At 38.0% G+C, this 21,782-nt stretch overlaps 1 protein-coding gene across 1 annotated transcript in view; it reads left to right on the top strand.

Moving 5' to 3' along the window:
• The window catches only part of MYRIP (myosin VIIA and Rab interacting protein), a 197,605-nt gene that overhangs the window by 160,508 nt on the left and 15,315 nt on the right, over positions 1-21,782 (top strand). The window contains 3 exon segments of the mRNA XM_018075908.2: positions 2-94; positions 4,057-4,706; positions 12,199-12,438. Of these exon segments, the coding sequence (XP_017931397.2) occupies positions 2-94; positions 4,057-4,706; positions 12,199-12,438 (983 nt within the window).

Genomic DNA, 21,782 nt, shown 5'->3' with positions numbered 1-21,782 from the left:
TCAAGGCAGCAAAAAGGGCAGTCCAGGAAGCAGAAGGAACACAAACTTTCTCCATTACCCAGCTGGAAGAGTGTGGACAGGCTAAATGAAACAAGTAAATATTTCTAGTACGAATAAGATTCTTTTTTTTAGTTCTCACTCACATGTGGAATAAATACAACTTAAAGCAAGGACCTTCTCCAGGGCATTTCTGCTGACCTCTGTGCTTTCAGAAGTCACATGCAAAATGTATATTTGATGATGCTGTGTCACTATTTCATTGAGCTGTGTCATTGCTTATCTTACCTTTATTATCTAAAAGAAGGATTAAAAATTTAGGCCTTTATGGAGTTGATTTTGGATTGTCGCAAAAATTAGGCAACCAGTTTGGATACATTTCAGAGCTTCTAAGACAAGAGTCCAAGGACCCTTCTTTGTAATCTGTCCTCCAGTTGAAGGAGTTTGCAGCTGTCCACAGTGTCCCTTCTGTTTGCACAGGGTAACTGTTCATGAGGTTACACGGTGAACCAAGCATTGAAATAATTCACATTTAGAATTCCCCCTTGCAACTTTATTTTCAACCCTGATGAATTCACAAATGTGCAGCCCTACTAACTGATGCTTCTATATGAGTTTGAGGAAGCTATGTGAATAGGAACTTCACAGACCAACAGTTTCCCTAGATCTGTCCTCTGTCATCATGTGTTAGGTATGGATGTAAATACGGATGATGGATCATGAGCAGCTTTCCAAGTCAGCCCCATTCCTGAAGCAGCACCCTGGGATAGAATGCAATTCCCTGCTTACTTCAAGATGACATAAGGACAGGAGGGCAGCACCAGGCAACAGGTGCACAGAAGAGTTGGTTAGTTTTCACCCTACAGCTGCACAAGGGGAAGAGCTGAACTGCTCACTGTAGCAGCATTCCCTGGCTCCAGGTGCTGTCCTCCCATGACAGAGTCTGTTTGTTCCTGCTTCTTCTCTTCTAACAGCTGTAGAACCTATCTGACCCCTGTGGCAAGCTACACAGGCGGAAAACTTCTCTTTCATAGGGTGTTTACTGGTGCTGTGACCCCCACAGCTGGCTCACTAGGGGCTGGCAAGCAGAAGCAGCCAAAATATGTGTTTGGGTTTAGTGGAGACCAGGCATGGGGACTACCCATCCATTCAATTTATTTATCTGTTATGCCAGTAGATAACTTGGGATACTGACATTTAGACAGTTTCAATACCCCTCCTTCCCCCCAGAAGGAAATTTTTAGTAAAGTAGTATTAAAATCTGACGTAACTAAATATGCATCACTTTGTGAACTGCTCATTCAACCCCCTGTCAGAAGCCTTGTTCTCCTGGGCATTTTAGTGGAAGGCCTATTTTCAGTAAAGCAGTTAATTTGGTGCTTAAATTTAAGAACCCACTTCAATCCCATTGAATTCAACTGTTGAGCAATTTAGTACTTAACAGTTGCTTAACCACAGCAGAATGACAAATTGACACAGTTTCTTTTCAGGTGCTCTACTCAGAGGATTTGTTCTGCTTCTTTCATGTAAAAACCACATTTGTGATGAAATTGTGGTGCCTATTGAGCTTACAGAAAATAGCTGATTGTGCTAATATGTGTAAATATGGTCTCACCTATGCAGTAATAAGCAGCTCTGTATTAGGATTCAGAAAACCAAAGAAATCTCAACTAAGAGTTTGAAGTGGTAACATCAATGGGATTTTTAGTCATGTAGCCAAAAAGCAGTTCACAATTCGTTTTGATTACAGTTGTATTGGTTTAAGTGATGACTCAAGAGCCAAATCATGACTTTGTGGGGGTTTTTCCCTTTTATCAATAGTTTTACAATGAAACTTCTTAAATCTTTTTTCATTTTCACATGGATGAATTATAGCTTATGCCCAAAGAATTGTGTGCAAAATTGATTCTTTCGAGCAAGTGACTTTGTTTTGAAAAATCAGTAAGGGAGCACTTGACAATGCTGGGATAAAACTGAGTCAGCCTTCTGAATATAGAGTTCTCAGTGGCTTTCTACCCTGCTTGCCCCCTAAGATGTAATCAGCTACTACCCTGTCCTTTCTTTAGTTAATGGAGATTGTTTGACTGATTCTCCTGTGTTGTTGTTAAACAAAATAAGGGGATACGGTTTGGGGGAGAAAAAAAGTACGTGGCACTCTCTTACATTTGTATAATGTGCAGCTGAATTCAATTCCTGTTGGAGATTTATATTTTGTTTGAAGGAACAATGTTTTTAAGGAAAGGTCTTCTTTCTCTCAAGATAATCCTGTACTAAGATAAGTGAGCACAGTTGGAAAGACTGAACAAGCAGAAGTTTCTTATGCTTGATAGCTTGTATTCTTTCTTTTTCTCCACAATCAGGGGTTACAATGAACAGTTATTAGTTCTCCCTACAAATCTGACTTCAGTTATATCCTCAGCTGGTCACTGCTACAAGAAAACTAGTATTATTTAATTTCCTTTTAGACAGGAGTAAAAATTACTTCAGTGATGTATTTTCTCAAGTTTTCTGAATTGACATGAAACTTAGGAAGTGAAAACAAACCAAAAGGATTCAAATGAGTAAAAAATGCAAAATTTTTTCTTTATCTTGCATAGCTCGCAAGTTTAATTACCATTTAATTTTTGTTTTATTTTTGGGGGGTTGTTTTGGTGGTGGTAGTGCAGCTCAGACTGTTTTTTTTTTAACCAAGCACACCTTCTTACTGCATAGTGGTGTACTTTATGAAAAATACCAGGAAAAAAATAGTCTTACCATCCAAGTATTTGTAATCATCTAATGCAAAATTCTTAATTATCATCTACAACAGATCCAGATATTACTTTGTCCATTTTAAAATAATGATGTTCTGTTCACAGTTTGAGAAAACTAATGTTTATATTAAGAGTTTCTATAATTTTCTGGAAATGGTAAATTCAAACCCATGGGAGGAATCCATAAGTCTGAAAAGTTCATTCAGTAGGCTGAGATTACTGTGTAAATCTGTGGCACTATATATTTATTAAACTGCTGCAGAACATAGTCATCACACATTTATATTTCCCAAGAGGGGAATTTTCAAGTTTGATTAGAAATGGAATCTAAATTTAGAAAAAATTAGATTCTCTGAGTTATATGAGTTATACAGCACTTTTTCACCATATTTGTGACTTTTTTTTCTGAAGTTGTACCACAGACTCTGAAAAAGTGTAAGAATACAAGAGTAGCAATGCTCGTGTCAGACAGAAAGCTATTTAGTATTTAGTCTAAGGTACAACAACAGCAGCAATGGTAGCCATAAGCAAGAGTCTAGGAAAGATTAGGACAAAGCACATATTTTTCATGCTGCCTCTGAGTAGGCTCTGAACCTCTAGAATTTTCAACTTACCTAGAAGTGTTTTTCTATATTTAGTAAATGTCAGTGGATATCTCTTCCATGTCCATAGCCATCTCTGTTTTATCCCAAATAATTTCTAGCATCCATAACAAGTTAGGCAGGAAGCTCCATAGGTCTGGTATCCATTGCATCCCACTTCTTTATTTTGTTGGTTTAGATCCTTGATTTCTCTAGCTTCACTTCATGTCCTCTAGTAGTTAGGTTGGAAGAGATTCCCCCATCTCTTTTAGCCTGTATCCTCTCACCCTTCTCTTCTCCAGATGACAGAGCTCTGGCTTACTTAATCATTCCTTGAATGGACACTGTTTCAGAATCTGCTTTTCTCTGATCCTTTTTCCATCTTTCCTTTTCGAGTTGGGGGACCAGAACTGCACACAGAATCAAAGACATTTGTAAAACTCAGGATTTATACATGTCTGTGTACTGATGTTCCGTCAGCCTTTCCTAATAATTCTTTTAGAAAAAAAGATTTGGCCCAAGTACTCTCACATTTTAAATAGTCATCGCCATGACTTTAAGTGGTGGCTTCTGAGTAGTACAGCATCACGGCTCTCAGCATGGAAGAGTTCATGTAGCAGCAATACTTGCATTTGTTTGTTAGCTTTGTTGAATCCTCCAACTTGTGTCATGTAAAATGAGCCTTTCACAGAGTGATCACAGTTGTTCTTGTTTCATTTTCATAGGTCCACCTTCTGTTTTGCAAAGCACTGATGGAAACTGGGTAGCCTTGCAGAATGTCGCTTTGCCTCGTCCTCGAATGCTTGCCAAACCAAAGAGTCAGGTATTCAGAGCTTTGGAGAATGAGTCCAATGTTGTGTCTGCCTATGACGAGATGGGCTCAGACAGTGAGGATGACTACGACTGGAATGTGGCCTTGAACAAGCTGCGTAGGAGACCTCGACAATTACCAGACGATTTCTATTATACCAATTCCCAGTACGGTACCAAATGGGTTTATGGCAATGATCAGTACCAGGCAGTGACCTCCCCTTCCTCTGGGTTATACACCAATACTGAGACACAGTTCTCTGATTCAGAAACATCTTCAGTAAACTCTTCCCAGGAAGCTAAAGGACCTAGCAAACTTCTCTGGTTGCAAAGCAGAACTCAAAGTGATATGCCCAGAATGGAAAAGAAACATTTCCATGGAGAACTGGATGTAAATTTTAATCCACAGGCAACTAGCTTAGAGTATTCAGACAGCAGTGAGACTGAAGAAGTCCATTATGATTTAGAAAAGAGATCAAGAAGGTGGAGGAAGAACAAAGCAACCTCTGAAGAATTATGTGAAGACAAGAATCAGGCAAAAACCAGCAAGATGAATATAAGTCAGGTAATTGTGTCTGAGCTTAGCAAATGCACTCTCAAAAAGAGCTAAACTAATTAAACTATGCTGGCAATAACATGTGAATCTTGAATGGGAGGTGGAGCATTCTTGTAAGCTTAATCTTCCTCATGCTTCCTAAATGAAAAGAAGCAAAGGTGAAGTGTTACATATATCATGAGCAGGCTTTGCCTCTTTCTCAAATATGCCACTTTCATCTGATCAAAGACATTGTTAATGCTGTAAAATACAGTGCTCCTAAAAAAAAAGAAAAAAAAGACAGGATTTGTCAACAGCTAAAAAATGTTAATTAATCACCTGTTTTGTTGTGCTGTTTGTTTGGGGTTTTTTAACTCCTTTGTTCTTGGAATAAGAAATAACACATATGCCTGGGAATCTGCTGTGCAGTGTTTGAAAATGTCCTGATAAGGGATAAAGCTAATGAGAAGCAGAAATTCAGAAAGGGCTTTTTGTGAAATACAGTCCAAGTGATGTCTGCTTTTAATTGGTCACCTTATGACGAGTTCTCACATGTTAGGGTGAGTGTTTGCAAACTACCTCACTTTAAATATTTTGTCAATTGATTAACAAAACAAACAAAAACCAAACAAACAAGCAAAACCCCGCAGAAAGTAGTAGCTCAAATTTGGAAAAACTGATCATACAACTTAAAGACAGCAAACTTCTCAAACATTTCTTTTAAACAAGTGTTGGATAACCAGAAAGCCAAAAAGTCTTCTCTTTTTGGAGTTTGTCCAGGCCTGGGACTGATACTAAGTAAGGGATGTGGTTGTCCCCCAAAATTTTTTTAGCAGCTGCATCATCGCTGCAGCAGAGTAACGGTAAGCCTGATGCAAGAAGCTGAGGGCCATCTTCTCTCTATGGCTCTGACAACAAGCAACCTGATGCAGTCTTAAAGCTATCTGAACAAATTTAGGATGCCTGGAATATCTTTTTCTTTGCTTATGCTACTAGCCTGTATTTCCTGTAGAAAGACATCAGTATAGCTGATTGTAAATCGAGATTAGGATTCTAGGATTTCAGCAGGGCATTACTGCTGGGTAAAGTATTGTTAATTCTGTATCTATTCCATCTGCTTTTAGGACAGAGGTGTGGGTGTTTGGGGTGCTGATTCATTTATACACGTCCTCATATATTTACAATCAACAGTTGTTGAAGGGGAGTTATGTATGATAATGTGCTCTGACAGCACATCAGTGGCCATTAATGACTTCTTAGAACATCAGGCAGAATTACAAGACTTTCCAGGGACTGCACAAAGACCATATCTTTTATACAAACTTCTGCATTTCCCTTTCTGGTTTTGTGTATTTATGCACATTCTATGTGTGTCTGTATTCATATTGTGGCTTTCTGGGTACTAATGCTCTGCAGAGCATAGAAGATTTGAGCTCACAGAGAAGGTCCTGGAGACATTATAGAATCATAGAATCATTTAGATCGGAAAGACTTTTAAGACCATGAGGTCCAGCTGTTAACCCAGCACTGCAGGGTCCACCACTAGACCATGTGCCACGACTACACATCTTTTAAATACTTACAGGGATGGTGAATCAACCAGTTCCCTGGGCAGCCTGTTCCAGTGCTAGATAATTCTTTCTGTGATGAAATTTTTCCTAATGTCCAATCTAAACCTGCCCAACATTCATACTGGGGAGGTCAGAAAGGCAGGGTGCTTCCAGTTATATGTGATGGCATCCTTCAGCCGCATAGTGTGTTCTTCAAAGTACAAGCTGGTGCAGAAAATTATTCTTCTTTCCAAGTCTTTTGTGCATTGCTTTGCCTCTTATAACCTCTCTGTTGTGTTCAAAACACAAGATTTGGAGCTCTCCCCTTCATTTTACCCTTTAGGCTGAAAGAGGCTGTTCCTGTTCCCTCAGCCACAGTGGGGCAAGCAGGGGCACACTGCCTCCAGATCACACCAGTGCTTTCAAAGCAATGAAGTTCTCACTAGGAAGTTTATGTATGGGTGGGTTTGCATGCATTTAGTTTGTATTTGGGGGGACGCACACCCCTCCAGGTGGCTGATTGGACAGCCAGTGCTCACATTTGTAGAACTGTTACTCCAACCTCTGGTACACAAACACTGCTGGGAACAGGACTGAATACCACAATTTATAGCAAGGATGTTGCATGGTTGAATAATTCTAGGAAGCAATTAAAATGATCACGAGTGTAAGGAATATGATTTAAGGTATCAAAATGAATTACCCAGACATCATTTATATTGCTTAGAAAAATGAGATTAAAGGGATGTCAGGGTTTCATATATTCCCCAAAGTAATGTATTGATCTTGGTAAAATGATTGAGGCTGCAGCAGGGAGAGCCCTACATGTGAACAGTTTGTACAAAATTACAGTGTAGGTGCGTGAAGAACTGCAAACAGCATAGACTTAAAGAAGATTCACTGTGCCATCTTAAACCAGACATAGATTTTCACATGACGAGCTGATACAGAATTTGCAGAGACCATACAAACTGTTCTAAAGCATGTTGCACCTAGATATTAGACACTGAGCAACTGATTATATGTAAATTGAGGTATAGTAACATACTTTTTCAGTACTTTACTGCATTGCAATAATAACCTTTCAGTAATATTAGTAATTTAATAATATATTGGTAATATTAATAATTTAATAATATTTTAATAGTATTTTACTGCATTGTATTAATAAGATGATAATTCGTTAACCGTTATGTTTTCATCAGCATTGTAGAACAGGATTTCAGTTTAGCAGTCTAGAAGTTGGGGTTTCTTTTTTAATTTTCAAATTGTGAAGGTTACTTTCTTGTTTGCTGCTCTCCAAGACTCTCAGTGCAATGAAAATGGGCCCTTTCTCCTCTCTGCTCCAAGTCTAGAGAATTGTAAGCAGTTAAGTTCTGGAACAACTGCAGTCAGTTCATAACTCACAACTGAATTTCAATTTAAAATCAGGTATTTTTTAATCAAGATCCAGTACCTAGATTAGTATAATGCTGTGGCATGTTTTTTAAAATATATTTTAGACTCAACAATGGAATGCTGACTATGTGACTGAGAAAGAATTTTTTATAAAGTCTTCAGTGACTTAATAAGGGAAACCTGAGAAAAAATACCAAAATGTACTGTATCTGAGTATCTGCCACTTAATAATAGGTAAAAGAACAAGCTACTTTACCGAGTTGCATGTAGAGATGCTGTAAACATAGTCATGAAGCAAGATGTGAAAACCGTCCTGATAAAACCAAGGTCCTACTATAATAATTTTCTGACAACCTGATTGCTTATGTACCACAGAAGACTTATGTTCCTGTGGAAACTGTACTGGGAAGTGCAGCCTTGCTTTTAATAATGATTATTTTTCAAATTGTAACTTTTTGTACACTCAAACCACTAATCCTCGTCTGTTTTTAATATTAATAGTTATATTAATAGTTGATATTATTAGTAATAATAATATTGCGATATTGGTTTTCTTTATCTTTTTGAGAGGAGGATATGCTGCTTAATGTACCTGCAGTTCTTATATTTCTGATGGAAAGTGGAGTGGCTTAATTGCTTGGAGTGAAAGAAGTGTCCTCGTTATGAGTTTGCTTCTTTGATCAGGAGACCCCACCTGTTAATTACAGTCCTCCTGCCCTGCCGCCAGGTGAGGGGTGAGCACTGTCAGACTGCCGGTCCCCACGGGATGGCGCTTGGGATGTATTTATTGAAAATACCTGCCCTAAAATCACACTGGCTCTTACCACAAAGAAACTGTCTGCAAACCTCACAATTCGTGTATTCTCCTAAAAATTGTAGTCTCTGATTTTTGGTTTCCTGTAGGAAGGGAACTTTCCGTCAGGAGTTTATAGTTTAACAGGATTTGGTTCTGGAGCCTCCAAATCACTACTTTGCTTGCTTGCTTTATTTTGGGGCCTTTTTTTGTTATTGTTGTTCACTATGATTACACTGAGTCATGAGTAATTTCCATACAAGGATTTGGACAGTGTGTATGAGGAGAAGTGTATTTGCTTCTTCATTGTCTGCTGAAGGACTTATGCTTGCATAGAGACACTTGGTTTTCTTTTAGTAAGACTGGGTTCGTGGCTGTGTCAGTCTGCCAGGCCCTCACTAAAGCTCAGTTTTCAGATAAAATGATAGCCCTTTATTCTTGTTTGCAGACATTAATATTATATGTTGCTGATAAATGCAAATGGGAATTTAGACGATGATTTGTGTAATGACACAAAGATGTCATTAAACGTAACAGAAGGAGTGAAAATGTGAACAGTAGAGAATAATGAAGTTTAAGGCAGTATCTATTAAATAAATAATAATAGGAGTACCTTTCAATTTATTTATTTTTTATTATTGTCATGGTTTCTAATGCATTTTTTAATGTCAGTCCATGAAAGATGTATAATCTCCTCACAAATAGTTCACTGCTACTATCTGAAAAGCCCAACACACAAATCAAGTAGCCTACAGTAACAGAAACCACAAAGTGTAGCAGTATAAGATATCATTATCTCTGCATGTGCCTGAATCCAGCTGTAATATAATCAATACTCTCAAGGTGAGTCCTCTCCCAAGAAATTATGTGTAATTCAAAACACAAATTTAGCCGATGTGGAATGAGACCTCTGGGTTGCCAAGGCAGCTTGTGACTCTTACCTGTGCTGGCAGATGTAGCAAAAAGCTCTCTAAGTTTCCCAGAAAATTAGGAAAAAATTGTATATGCGTTGAAGCACAAGCTAGTATTTGTATTGTTTCTGTAATGGTGTGACGTGTGGCTAAGGTAACATTGCAGATTGCTGTTGCCAAAAGAGGAATACCTCCGTCCTGTTTGCCTTCCTGCCTTCCCTCCATCTGCCTCCAGTGTAGTCCACTCTCTCCCTTGTCAGATTTAGCACACATTTGGACCCCTTTGCCAAGCCTGCACAACACCTTTCAACCAAGTAAAGGGGAGGAGGCTTCAGGATGACTATTTCAGTAGCACTAGCTTGTTACATTCACTCACCTTGTTTCATAAAACTACCTCAATTTTTTTATCCTCCTCAATCTGAGCAATTTGACAATGTTGTCCTGCCATGCCTTCCTCCAAAATATATGGGAAATGAGCTGCAAGGCTTTACAGGATTTTGCTGAGCTTTGTATAGAGGTGGTAGAGATCAACCCAAAAGGTTCTGCTATGTGTGATCCTATGAAAACTGGTATATTTTCAGGATCAAGAGACATTGTCTTTCTGCTGTTGTTAATGTGGATTCTTTAAATTAAGTAGTGGTGCTTCCCATGGAGGTATGTGTGCATTGCTACTCCAATAAAGCTGCTAAAAAATTAAAGCTAAGCAGACCTGTGTAGGAAGCCCCCAGAGGAATCACGCATGTCTTGCTGCACGATGAAGTCTGTCAGTACGTCATGGTACAGCAGGGAGGAGGAAATGTGGAAAAATCTCCCTCTCTGGACTGCCAGCCTCCCTCACTGCTCCACTAGATTTTATACGTGTATTTGTGAGTTGTAATGAGTTGTTGAATAGCATGCAAGATATGTCTGAAAAAACCCATCTCTACTTACAACTTGAGGAAGCACTGTTATGATAAATACAGATTTTTAATAAAAACTGTGAAATGCACCACTTTTCTACATGTATATAAAAGCATATCGTATTATAAAACTAACGTGGAAAAACACTGATTTGAGATCTTATTCTTGATCATTGAACAGCTTCAATGTTCATTTGGCAGAAAAAGCTTTTTATTCTGCAAAAGCTGATTGTTTGGAAAAAGAATTTCAGCACAAACTCATGGTTCCACTACTATTGTAGTTTTCAAATTTCTATTTTTCTTTCAAATCCTGATTTTCTAGAAGGGCCTTCTGCATCCTGAAGGTGAACTATAAAGCAATAACTTAGTTGCGTAATTGATTGAATTGCAAATAATTGCAGACAAAAATTGTCCAGAAAACTGTGAAAGTGCTTGACACTACAGTACAGTGTACTGTGTGAGAGAGGAGAACTGACATTATGAACACAAAATGTCAATCCATTAAAAGCACTTTGGCAAGTAGGGTTTGTGAGGGAGTTGGCAGGGTTAACATTTCCTGTGAGAACTGGAGGTAATTGGATCATCCATAAACAGTGCTGCTATAGCTGCAGAGAGAGTAGCTGTGCAAAGCAAATCTCCTATTTATGTATTTCCAAATGAATGGTAGAGAGAACACAGCTTTTAGTCTCTTCAGCAGTGTCTGATCCTGTCACAGTATGAAAGCGTAAAGCAAATACGAATAATTTGCTGTCTGAGAATTGCTTCAAATCATCCCTTTAGACCCGCTGAGATGTGCCTACCACTCTGGTGCCGGGCTGAATTCTTCACAGCCTTCTTCTGGATGGTTCTGCACGATTATGCTCCATTTCAAAGAATTCATCATTTTTAAAACCACCTAATTCCATCTTACTTTATGGACTTGGCTGAAACACTGAACAAACTATCTAACGGTTCAAAACTTTCCCTTAGCAGTCAGCAGAGAGAGAACATTTCCAGAAGGCATTTAACCACTACAGGTGGAACAAGTTGCTCTGGGAGATGCCTGTCTCTCTCCAGGAACGGTAGTGAAAATCAGGCCAAATTGGGTCCTTATCAGACAGCCCAGATCCACACAATGAATTAGCGTGTACCTGGGCATTAGTTTTCAGAACAACTAAGAGATATTCTCAGATCTTCTGCAAGCGCTGACGAAACTACCCCGCCCTTTCCACATTATTAAATGCTGGGCAGGCACCCTGCTAAGCAGATTTACAAAAAGATTTTGCTTTACTTCTCTTCAACCTCCAAAGTAAGGGACTTGTGATCAAGTCTGTAACACCCACTGTACGTGACTGACCCTCTAAGTGTTTCCCACATTTAAGGATCCAAGAGTCAGAAAAGAAAGTGCTCCTGAAGATTGAACTTGTTCCAAGGAAGTTGGCATTTGGAAAACAGTTGTCTCTGTAGAGGATCCACCTATGCAAATAATCACTGGGAAAACTGACAATCTTAAGCACCGTCATGTAATAAAAGAGAGATTTTTTCAAACTTGTTTCCAGTCATCTTTAGGAAGAACACAGATAAAGCTCAAGACCAAGCAGTCAGGGAATGTGAGCACAGCTTTCAACAGAAAGCTGAACGTAACTGCGAGGTCACAGGTTATTTAATTCCCACAACTCACTTTACCTGCACCACACCTGAGAGTGATGGCAGTGCTGGGAATGGGAAATGCCACTTCGACGTATTTTATTAGTTGCACACAGATACATAATGATTTTCATAGTTCCTTTTTAGGGAATATGAAAACAAGCAGGAATGATAAATATAATCCAACAAGTGTTGGTTTACTGTCATTCCTTTTTTTATCAGAACACTTAGTGTGCTCTCTGTCTAGCTTCCCTGCAGGGTGATCTTACCCATAATTTCCTAGGAAGCTGTTTTTTCTTTCTGTGCCTATGCAGGAATTATATGGTTCTTCTAATTTCTTTGTAGGATTTTGATGATTTATCAGAGACAGATATAAGCAATGAAGATCAGCACCATAATATCAAGCCTGACCTTATGGAGGAGGAGCTTAAATCCAGGTTATTTCAGCTTGCTGCTAAAATGAGTGACAAGGAAACATCTTCTGGTGAAGAACAAGAGTCAGAACCTGGAATGGATCCTGAAAACCAGAAGGAGAGTTTGTCCTCAGAGGAAAATGGCAGAAGTATTCAGGAAGAGCTAAAGAAGGTAAGTGTTCATTGTAGAGGAATGGGACAGTACTGTAAAAGTTAGAATCCAAAAATAGAAACTTCTGATTAGAAAACTGAACATAGCTGCTTCAAAAAAACCCAAGGTCCTTTATACTGTGTCTGAGCCTGAAACCCTTCCATGGATAAAAGTTCAGTTAAGGTGTGTTTTCCTCTCTGTGAGGACCAGCCTACAGCATCAATTTCAAGCAGGGAACTTAGTTTGTGCAACAAAACTGTTAACTGAGCAATATTAATGGAATTATGTCAGTTTATACTCACTTGAGAATCGACTTACACTTTTTTATTTAAAAACATATCCAGTTTTTCTTTTTTGCTGCTTGCTAACCAGCCACTTTAAGTTGTTTTTTCTGTCCTTTTAGTTGCTCCTCCCTTTTTAGTATCATTAGGTTCATTCTGATGCCATAGATTATTCTTTTGTCTCTCTATCAAAATATTTCGTGCTTCTTTAAATCTTTCCAACCCTATTACTCTGTCAGCTAATAGGCCTCTGGGAGTAGTAACATTTTCTAATGAAACTGAAATTCAATGTCAGTTTTGATAATGTATGAGAAATGGCACGATGTAATTTGTGCCATTTCATGCTTACAATGCAACATCTGATTTTTGTGTCACTCTACAGGACCTACTACCTCCCCTCTTCCCTTTCTACCTCCGAATTTCTCTTCAGATCATGTGGTGTGCTTGAATTTGGTGCTATAGGAGCCCAGTCCTGCCCCCTGCCAGTCAAGCACTTACTCCTTAGATCCACTTAGGCTCATCCTAGTCTGCTGCATCTTCACTTGCCTCCGGGGTCTTGGCTGCACAGCAGCTCAGCTTTGACAGGGGATGTGGACAACTCTCTAAAGGAAATCTGTTTGTCATAATTTGAAAGGTGTTTTGTTCAAGTTATATAAAGAACTAATACACTAAGAGGTGAAAGTAGGATCAAGTGACCCAGGTGGATGATAGAGATGCTGTCCAAGTGTGCAGGAATGGTATCAGGAAAGCCAGTGCCCATCTGGAGTTGAATCTGCCAAGGGACACAAAGGGAAATAGCAGGGTTTTCTACAGGTATCTCAGCAACAAAAGGCAGAAGAGGGAAAGTGGGGCTCACTACTGCAGTGACCTGGTGACACAGAACATGAAAAAAGCTGTTACACAACATTGTTTTCACCTCAGTTTACAGGTAAGATTTTACCTCAAGAATTCCAGGCCCCTGAGACCTGTGGTAAAGCCTGGAGCAGTGAAGACTTATCCCTGGTAGATGAGGATCACGTTAGCAAATATCTCAACAAATGGGATGTGCACATGTGCATGGTGTCTGATGGGGATGCACTTGCAAAGACCTGGGGAAGCTGACCCATGCCATTAGGAGGCCGATGTTATTCATCTTTGAAAGATCATGGAAATCTGAGACATTCAGAACTATGAATATTGTTTATTTTGGCTGTAACAAAGCTTTTAACAGTCTCATATAACATTCTCCCAGACAAATGGAGCAAATGAAGATTGGATAAGTAGACAATGAGGAGAACTGAAAGTGCCTGAATTGCTGGGCTGAAAGGACTGCAATCAGAGGCTTGAAACCTTGCTGAAGCCCAGTCACTAGTGGTGTCCCCCAGTACTATTTAACATCTTTACTACTGACAGACAATAAGAAAGAGTGCACCCTAAATTTAGAGGAGCGGTTGATACATGAGATGGTCCTGTTGTTATTCAGAGGATCTTGACAGGATGGAGAAATGGACCAACAGAAACTTGTGCAGTTCAACAAAGGGAAATGCAAAGTCCTACACCTGGAAATTGATTATCTCATGCACTTCCATTCAGTATTGGTGAGGCCATTTCTGGAGTGCTGTGTCCTGTTCTGGGCTCCACGGTACAAGCGACACGTGGACATACTGAAATGAGTCCAGTGAAGGGCCACGGAGATGATAAAAAAACTGGGGCATCTATCATCTGAGGAAAGGCTGTGAAAGCTGACATTGCCTAGCCTAGAGAAAAGGGAAGGCTCAGGGAGAATCTATTCAATGTGTTTAAATACCTGATGGGTCGGAGTGGAGAGTGTTTGATGTGGGAAATAAGGAAATGGAAATTTAACTCTTTTAATTGACAGGAATAGAAGCAGTGGGCACAAACTGAAATACAAAAAATTCCACCCAAACAAAAGGCTTTTTCACTGTGATGGTGTTAAAATACTGGAATAGGTTTCACAGAGAGATTGTAAAGTCTGTGTCCTTGGATATAATCAGAATTTGACTGGACATAGCCCTGGGCAATCTGATCTATTTGACTCTGCTTTGAGCAGAAGGGTTGGACCAGGTGATCTCTGGATGTCCTTTCCAAATTTACGTAGTCTGTGACTCTCTGATTCTGAGTTATTTAGCCACAGACTACACAGGAGTAGTACCTCCACGATGTACACACAATTTCCTTTCCAAGGAAATCACATAAAACTTTTATCATCAGTGCTTGTTAGCAGCATTCAATTTTCTTTTCTTTGGTTTACAAAAACAAAACAGCAATATCACATTATTCAATGGCATATACAGGCTAGCTAGGGTATAACATGATGCAACTGAAGTCTAGAATTAAAAACTGTAAATAGGACTTTCTGAAATGCTCCTATATGGTGAACTGAGCACAGAAAATGCCAAATGTGTGTTTTGTGGTGTACTTATTCATCTGCATGCATCTACAAAGTAATATTGGTTTTTTCCTCTTCTAATTTTGTTATTTCTTTAACATTTGCAAGTCAGTTATTTAAAATAAAGCAAAGATTAATACTTTTTTCCTCAATAAAATTTTCTTAAATTTAAAGAAAGAAGAGGCATACCATGTTCAGCAAAAAGGAAATGCTTGGAATTCCTGATTCTTTATTTGGTTTGGTTAAAAAAAATTTTTAGTCATTAATGGTCACAGTATTTATTCTTTTTGTCTATAATAAAGAAACCAGAATACCCCAGTACTCATCATGGTCTAGATTTCAGTAGAATTGTAATGGGAACTTTCTCCACCTGTAGAGAAACAAGCATGCTGCTTTCATTCTTATTCTTGACAGTTGTCCTTAAAGGTAATTTAAAATCTTCTGACACGTGCCTTCTCTCTGGAAACGTGGCTGACCAACATCTTATAATGAAGTACTGAAGATGACAGTGCATAATACCAGTTGTGGCTGTAAGAATCATGACAATCTAAAATACAAAGACATGGCTAAACTCATAAAAGATGCAATATCTTTAAGATGAGTAGGTGACATGTGAAGACAAGCATAGAAAATCTATTTTCAGGGAACCAGTAATTTTAGATGCCTTCAGAGCCATATGTGCCAATATGCTGTCTCTTTAAGAAGCCTGATTTTGGAGAATGCATATGTAGGGATTTACAGATCTTTCAGACTAGCGCTCAACATTCTTGGTCAGAGACAGACTTCTGACCTGGGCATCAAGTTTCAAATTAGGTATACAGAAGCACTAATTCTGAACCACTGAAAAGAGAGCTGGAGTGCCTACAATCTGCTTTGTGTTCCTGAACATAAATTAAATACTGTACTTTAGTCATCTTGCTTATATTTTAGCGAAGTTGCTTGTCTTTGTTTTCTTTAGTCTTCTGTTCTCATAAGCTTATTCTGGAACACATTAGCAACTTTAAATCACTGTGAATTCCTAGTTCTAGTACCCCTCACTACAGAATAAAACTTCAAAAAAAATCTACTGTTTTTGAATCGTTGAAAATTAAGTACCTGGTGCTCATGGAAATCTGACTTTCACCTCTTGGCAACTTTAAAAATTTAGACTTCTGTTTATAATGGAAGCTGGGAATATCATGTAATCACACATTGAGCTGACGCTTTTAAAATCTGATGCTTCTAATATTTAGTGTATTAAAATATGAAGCAATGGTAAAAATTGTCACAGCTTGAGTGGAGAATTAGCTTAAGTTGTTGGGAATTTATAGGTTCTGAGTTCTCACTTCAAACTGAGCTTTTGTGTTGTATGTCTTCCTTTAAAATGCAAATTTGAATATGATGACCTTTGAGTTAATTATTTAGTTCATGTGGGGTACTTGAGGAATTCAGGTGGGATTAATTAACACAAGTTAATTTTGTGTCTTAGACTTAAATTTTCTTAGATTTCAGCACAATCATTTTCATTATTTCTCAATTTGTGATTGCCTAAAATGGTCTTATGGAAATTCACAGCTCTTGTTTTAAAACAAACGTAGTCCTACAGCAGACTTGTTTTTATGGAAAATATTTTGTGCTTATTACACTACAGAAGTAGTTCATGGTCTTTCAGAGGTGTGCAGAGCCCTGAAAAGCCCATTTGTCTCAGTTGTGCAGTGAATAGCAGCGGTTTTCATCCAAAGCCGTGCTCAGGGCAGAGTTGGCCTTCAGCTCCTCTGCACTTTAGGTGTGAGCAAACCAAAATTCACAGTTGTGCAACTTTGTCTTAGTGAAACATCTCGTACGAGCACAATGATTTGCACAGTTGTTTCTGTTGTGCTCATTTTTTTGTTGTTTTGTTTGTTTGTTTTGGCCGATTTTTTTGCTTTTTTATTCACTCCCCCCAAACCCTAAACAAATGTCTGAAGAAAAAAGCAAAATGTTAATCCCCTTGGAAGTATCTTAATGATACCGATCCTGAGACTGGCAAGCATGATAAATAGGATGTATTTAGTTCATGCTCTCCTCTGTCCATTCTCTTTCTCTTTTAATGCTTTCATGAAGATAAATAGGTTGGGTCTGTATTTCACAGTATATGCCAGAATTACATTCTAGAAGGCAATTTTGGCAGGCTGCGTTTTGAATGCATTCTATCACTGTTACCACTTTATCAGAAGCTATAGAGATACTGTTTAAAAACCAGAATAGACCCTGCCATTTTTGCAAATTGACCCATAGCATAATAATTGAAGTAGTTGTTTAAACCTTGTGTTTTTCTTTTTGTTTCCTTCTACTTTGTTCTACAATTTGCTTAAGATATGCTAGTGAGCAAGTGAGTTAAACTTCAGTTGTAACGTTGAATTTCTCTCCTATTTGCATTAGCTTTATACAACGTGCTGTGTGTTTAGGAATTTCTTTTAATCCCCTTATGCATTTAGTTCTGTTCAGAGAATCTTACAACCAAGGCTTAGTAGTTGTCTGTTGAAAATATTATATGACACAGTAGCTCTTTTCTGAATGACAACCTCTAAGTGAGTTTGTTAAGTAGCACAGTGGGATCCCATTTCCTAAGTGAAACCTCCTGAGTTTCTTGACAGTATGAATAACAGCATAAATAATCTTTCCATAAAATATTTATGCTTTCAGTCTCTGGAAAAATTTTCTTTCTCTTTGATTTTATAAAGCTTTATTTTGGGAAAGGTTTGTACTACAAACAACATTTTAATGGGACTTGGTCAGTGGAGTAGTATATGCTCACAGCCTTGATGGAGCTGGAGAATGGCGTTGGACATGCACATCAGTGAATCTCTCCTGTGTATCACAGACCTGTTAAAGGTCTACACTGTAGGGTAATGTTACACCCTACAGCAGTACTAAAATAACAAGACTGAGCCTGTGTGTCCTGGTGGCTGGACTTCTGTTAGTCATTTGTGCTGGTGCATGCACTGCCCTCAAAGAGCATGATGCCGTAGTTTTCGTGATCGTTATCTTGCAGCTCCCTGAACTCCTGGCTATTTTGGCTGGTTTGTTGGTCTGGGCAGGGGTTAATAGGAAACTGCCATCCAGCTTCATATGCTGGAAGCTTTAGAAGTGTCTGAGTAAAAGTTCCTAAAGGAGTCAGAACCACATGGATCTCTTAAGCAAGAAAACATAATAGTGTAAGTATAGTAGCTTTACTACATTGCTACCAGTATGACAATAATGCATATCAATGTAGTACAGTGATATCTTCCTGGGTTAACAGCTTAGAAGATATTTATGTGTCTTTTGTTTCACATTTTTGTATGCAAGGTACTCAGACTAATTCTTGTGTTTTCATGGATCATTGCTTTTAAGATTATGTTAATTATCCAGGCAGTCTCCCAAAGTCCAGGGTTGAAAACTGAATGTCAGCATCATTGTAAAAAGTAATCTCTAAGGTTTATGAACTGCAGATAATCTATGCACAGGATTTTGAATGACAGCAGAGAAAAAAAAAGATTTTGGTTCAGGAAGGTGAAACAGTGGCTTTTTTGTCTAAAACAGGTATGATACAATAATCTTCAAATTGGGCTAATAGATCCAAAGTTTTAAGTTCTTAATTTAAGAAAGCAGTCAAGGATATGTTCAGTTTTAAACTGAGGATTAAGTGGTTTGCTGGATAAAAATCCCATTTAAGATGTTTCTCCCATGTATTAGTTATCACTCTTTAATATGAAATATGAAGTTGATCCTAAGTTTATTTTGTCAAAATCTGAGTCTTCAGTTTCAAGAATTGAGACCACAAGCATTTATTTTTTTTAAAGTTTTCAAAAGTGAGCAGTGGTGTTTGTGGTCCTTCAATTCTGACACTTTCTGGGCTCAATATAGTTTCATAAATAGTGATGTAGACAGAGCATCTGAGATGCCTTAGAGTGTCCCACAGGGCCTTAAACTGCTAATCCAGAGGAAAAATGCATCTCCCAGGTCCATGTCATATCTGACAGTGCTGTTTCAAAATCCTCACATACTTCAAGCTGTTTCAAATTGCACTTTGTCTGTGTTTGAGCGACTGAATCAAAGCCCTGTGGAATCTACCAGGAGAAGTAGAAACTTCTGGTGAAACTTCAGCTGGCTTCACACAGGGAATGCAGTGTCTTTGCCAAGCATTCTTTCTACAGTCTCAATTTTGATACTTACATGCATGAACACCCAAGCCAGCTCTGTCCAGCATGCATGCAAAGGGGAATCTCCTTCAGTCCTCTGATCACCAAATATTTATTTACTTAGGGAGAAAATGTACCAGCCGTTTTTCAGGTACAGTTGCAGAAAATCAGTGAAGACTAGTGTAAGCTGCTGGAAAAAAATAGTGGGAAAATAGACTGGAACAAAAAAATTACTATTTTCTTATCTTCTTTTGTAAACTGCCCAGAGACTTGGCACTGAAAGTTGAGGTCTTTCAGATATAGCTGGAAGAGTTTCAAGGAAACGCTGCTTCTCAGCTGGAAGATACTTCTGTCCCAGCACAGCCAACAGGGTAACTGTGGTTTCATCATTATTTCAAGGCAAAACCAGTCAGTTTAGTTTAAACAGGCCTATGTAAATTAGGGGGATTATGGTAAGCCTACTGACTGGTCACTGAAGAGTACTACTTTGAAGGGTTTTACTTGTTTGTTTTGGGACAGTGAGTCCAGGAGAGGGACAGCAGCAAACAGTAGGAAGTGATTTGGCACAAGACATCTTACTTAATTTAGCCCAGGTGTTTCCCACATTAGTATCTGACTGTAGCCTAAGTGAGGTACAGACCCTTTTGTAAGTAGGAATACCATAGTGTCCAACTTGGAATTATGTAGACCCCAAAATTGAAGATAGCTGGCTTTTATTCTTCTTACCACTGCTGCAAAAGTATTTTTCCATTGCTAGTGCCACTTTGTTTTGTGATGGTGGAAATCACTATTTTCCATCTGCTTCATGTGTGATTTGCAATATCTGTCTTAATGAAGTCTTTTATTCTAAATCCCACAAATAAAAATAAATTAGGCATTGCTTTATTTTAAATATATTACTAATAAATGTAAAATCTAAATTTTATGGTATTTTATTCTTGGTAGTTTCTTTATCCTTGTTGTTTATCCTAAAGTTCCCTGTAACTCTTAACCTATATAAATGTTAACCTCTGTAGCTGTTAATGTAACTTTTCTGCCTTTTTATTTAACTGCTTTCCCACTATTTAGGAAAAACAAAAGGCTTTTGATCTTCATTTAAAGCTGCAGTTTTTATCCACTGTATTGCAGCAGGTGAGAAAGCTTTGTTTTGTCTATGTCTTCTTGCATCTCTTATGTAGTAAGAGATGCCATGAAGTGATATTGAGGGTTTCCACATTTCCCAACCACCATTCTCAAACTCAAAATGTTTTCCTGGAAATATCAGGCCTGAAAAATCATACCTTTTGGCCACAATCAATAATCATTGCAGAAAATTACTTTATAATCACATCTAGCCATATATTATGATGGGAGCAATGAGCAAGCTCTCTTGTTTGTTTTTGCGATGAGAATTTGGTTTTATCAGTAGAGAAGAACACAAGACAAAGATAAGGTGTATGATCTTTCTGTTCTCATGTACTCACCTGTATTAAGAAATCTGGAAGGAAATTTTCTGACCATAGTGGTCTTCAAAAATCTTTCTAAGCTCCCAATTTAAAAAAAAAATCAAAACCCTTAATTCATTGTAGAGTTTGTACACAGTGAGTAGATATTTTCTTACTTTACTGCTAGTGTCTGTTGCTTATCATTCTTCTAGATGGAAAGAGAATTCATATTCTATGCTATTTGAGTCTCGGGTTATGAGGATCAGATAATAAAATAGATTTTCATTATATTCGCTGAGCAAACATATGCTTATATTTTAAAATACATGCTATTTTTAGCATGTCATATATCATTCTCTCCATCATAAAATAAGAATCACTTTTTAGTGTCAAAAGTTGATGCTTAATTTAGCAAAACACTTCTCCTTTTAACTCTTTCTTTTTTTCCTTACTCTCAGATTTAAATTTTGTTCTATGAATTTTAATCATCTTTTCATTATCTTGGTCTTAGCTTGTAAAAATATCAAGGGCGATTTTAAAGTGAAATTATTTTTCCATTTGTGCAATGTCATCAGCCTGTGTCCATTGTGGATTTTATAATGTAAATATATCCATTTTCAACTTAGCCCATAATATTTCACGTCTTGGAAAATCACTTCCTTTCCCATGATTATAGGCAACTTGTCTCTAGAAATAAGGCATTACAAATGAATAGGCATAACATCTGTAACTACATTAGGATAGTGGATTGAATTAGTAAAAATATAATATTCACAGTTACCTAGCACAAAGAGAGGCTGTATTTCTCTGTGTTGTACTTAGGAGAATGTCACTAGAATAATAGCTCTCAGTCTGTAAGATAATTATTTTTGTAAAAGAGTGCCCATAAATGAAGATATTGACATTAAAGGTCAAGACCAGAAGTCTTAAACTTGCACAGAAGAGTAATTCCTTAATATCACAGTTTATCATAGTATACTTGTCTTCCATCAAATATCAAGGCAAATTTTAGCATTTTTTTTTCCCCCACAGTCTTTGTGGTAATGAGTGGTTACAGCTCACTTTTAGGAAAAAGATCTTTTGAAGGTCAGGGTTGATGACTGCCACAGACAGCTGGACACTGATGTCT

Source organism: Manacus vitellinus, unplaced genomic scaffold (assembly GCF_001715985.3).
Source record: "Manacus vitellinus isolate BGI_N305 unplaced genomic scaffold, ASM171598v3 scaffold_3_pilon, whole genome shotgun sequence".
In the NCBI taxonomy this organism is placed as follows: Eukaryota; Metazoa; Chordata; class Aves; order Passeriformes; family Pipridae; genus Manacus; species Manacus vitellinus.
This window is presented reverse-complemented; position numbering and strand designations above follow the sequence as displayed.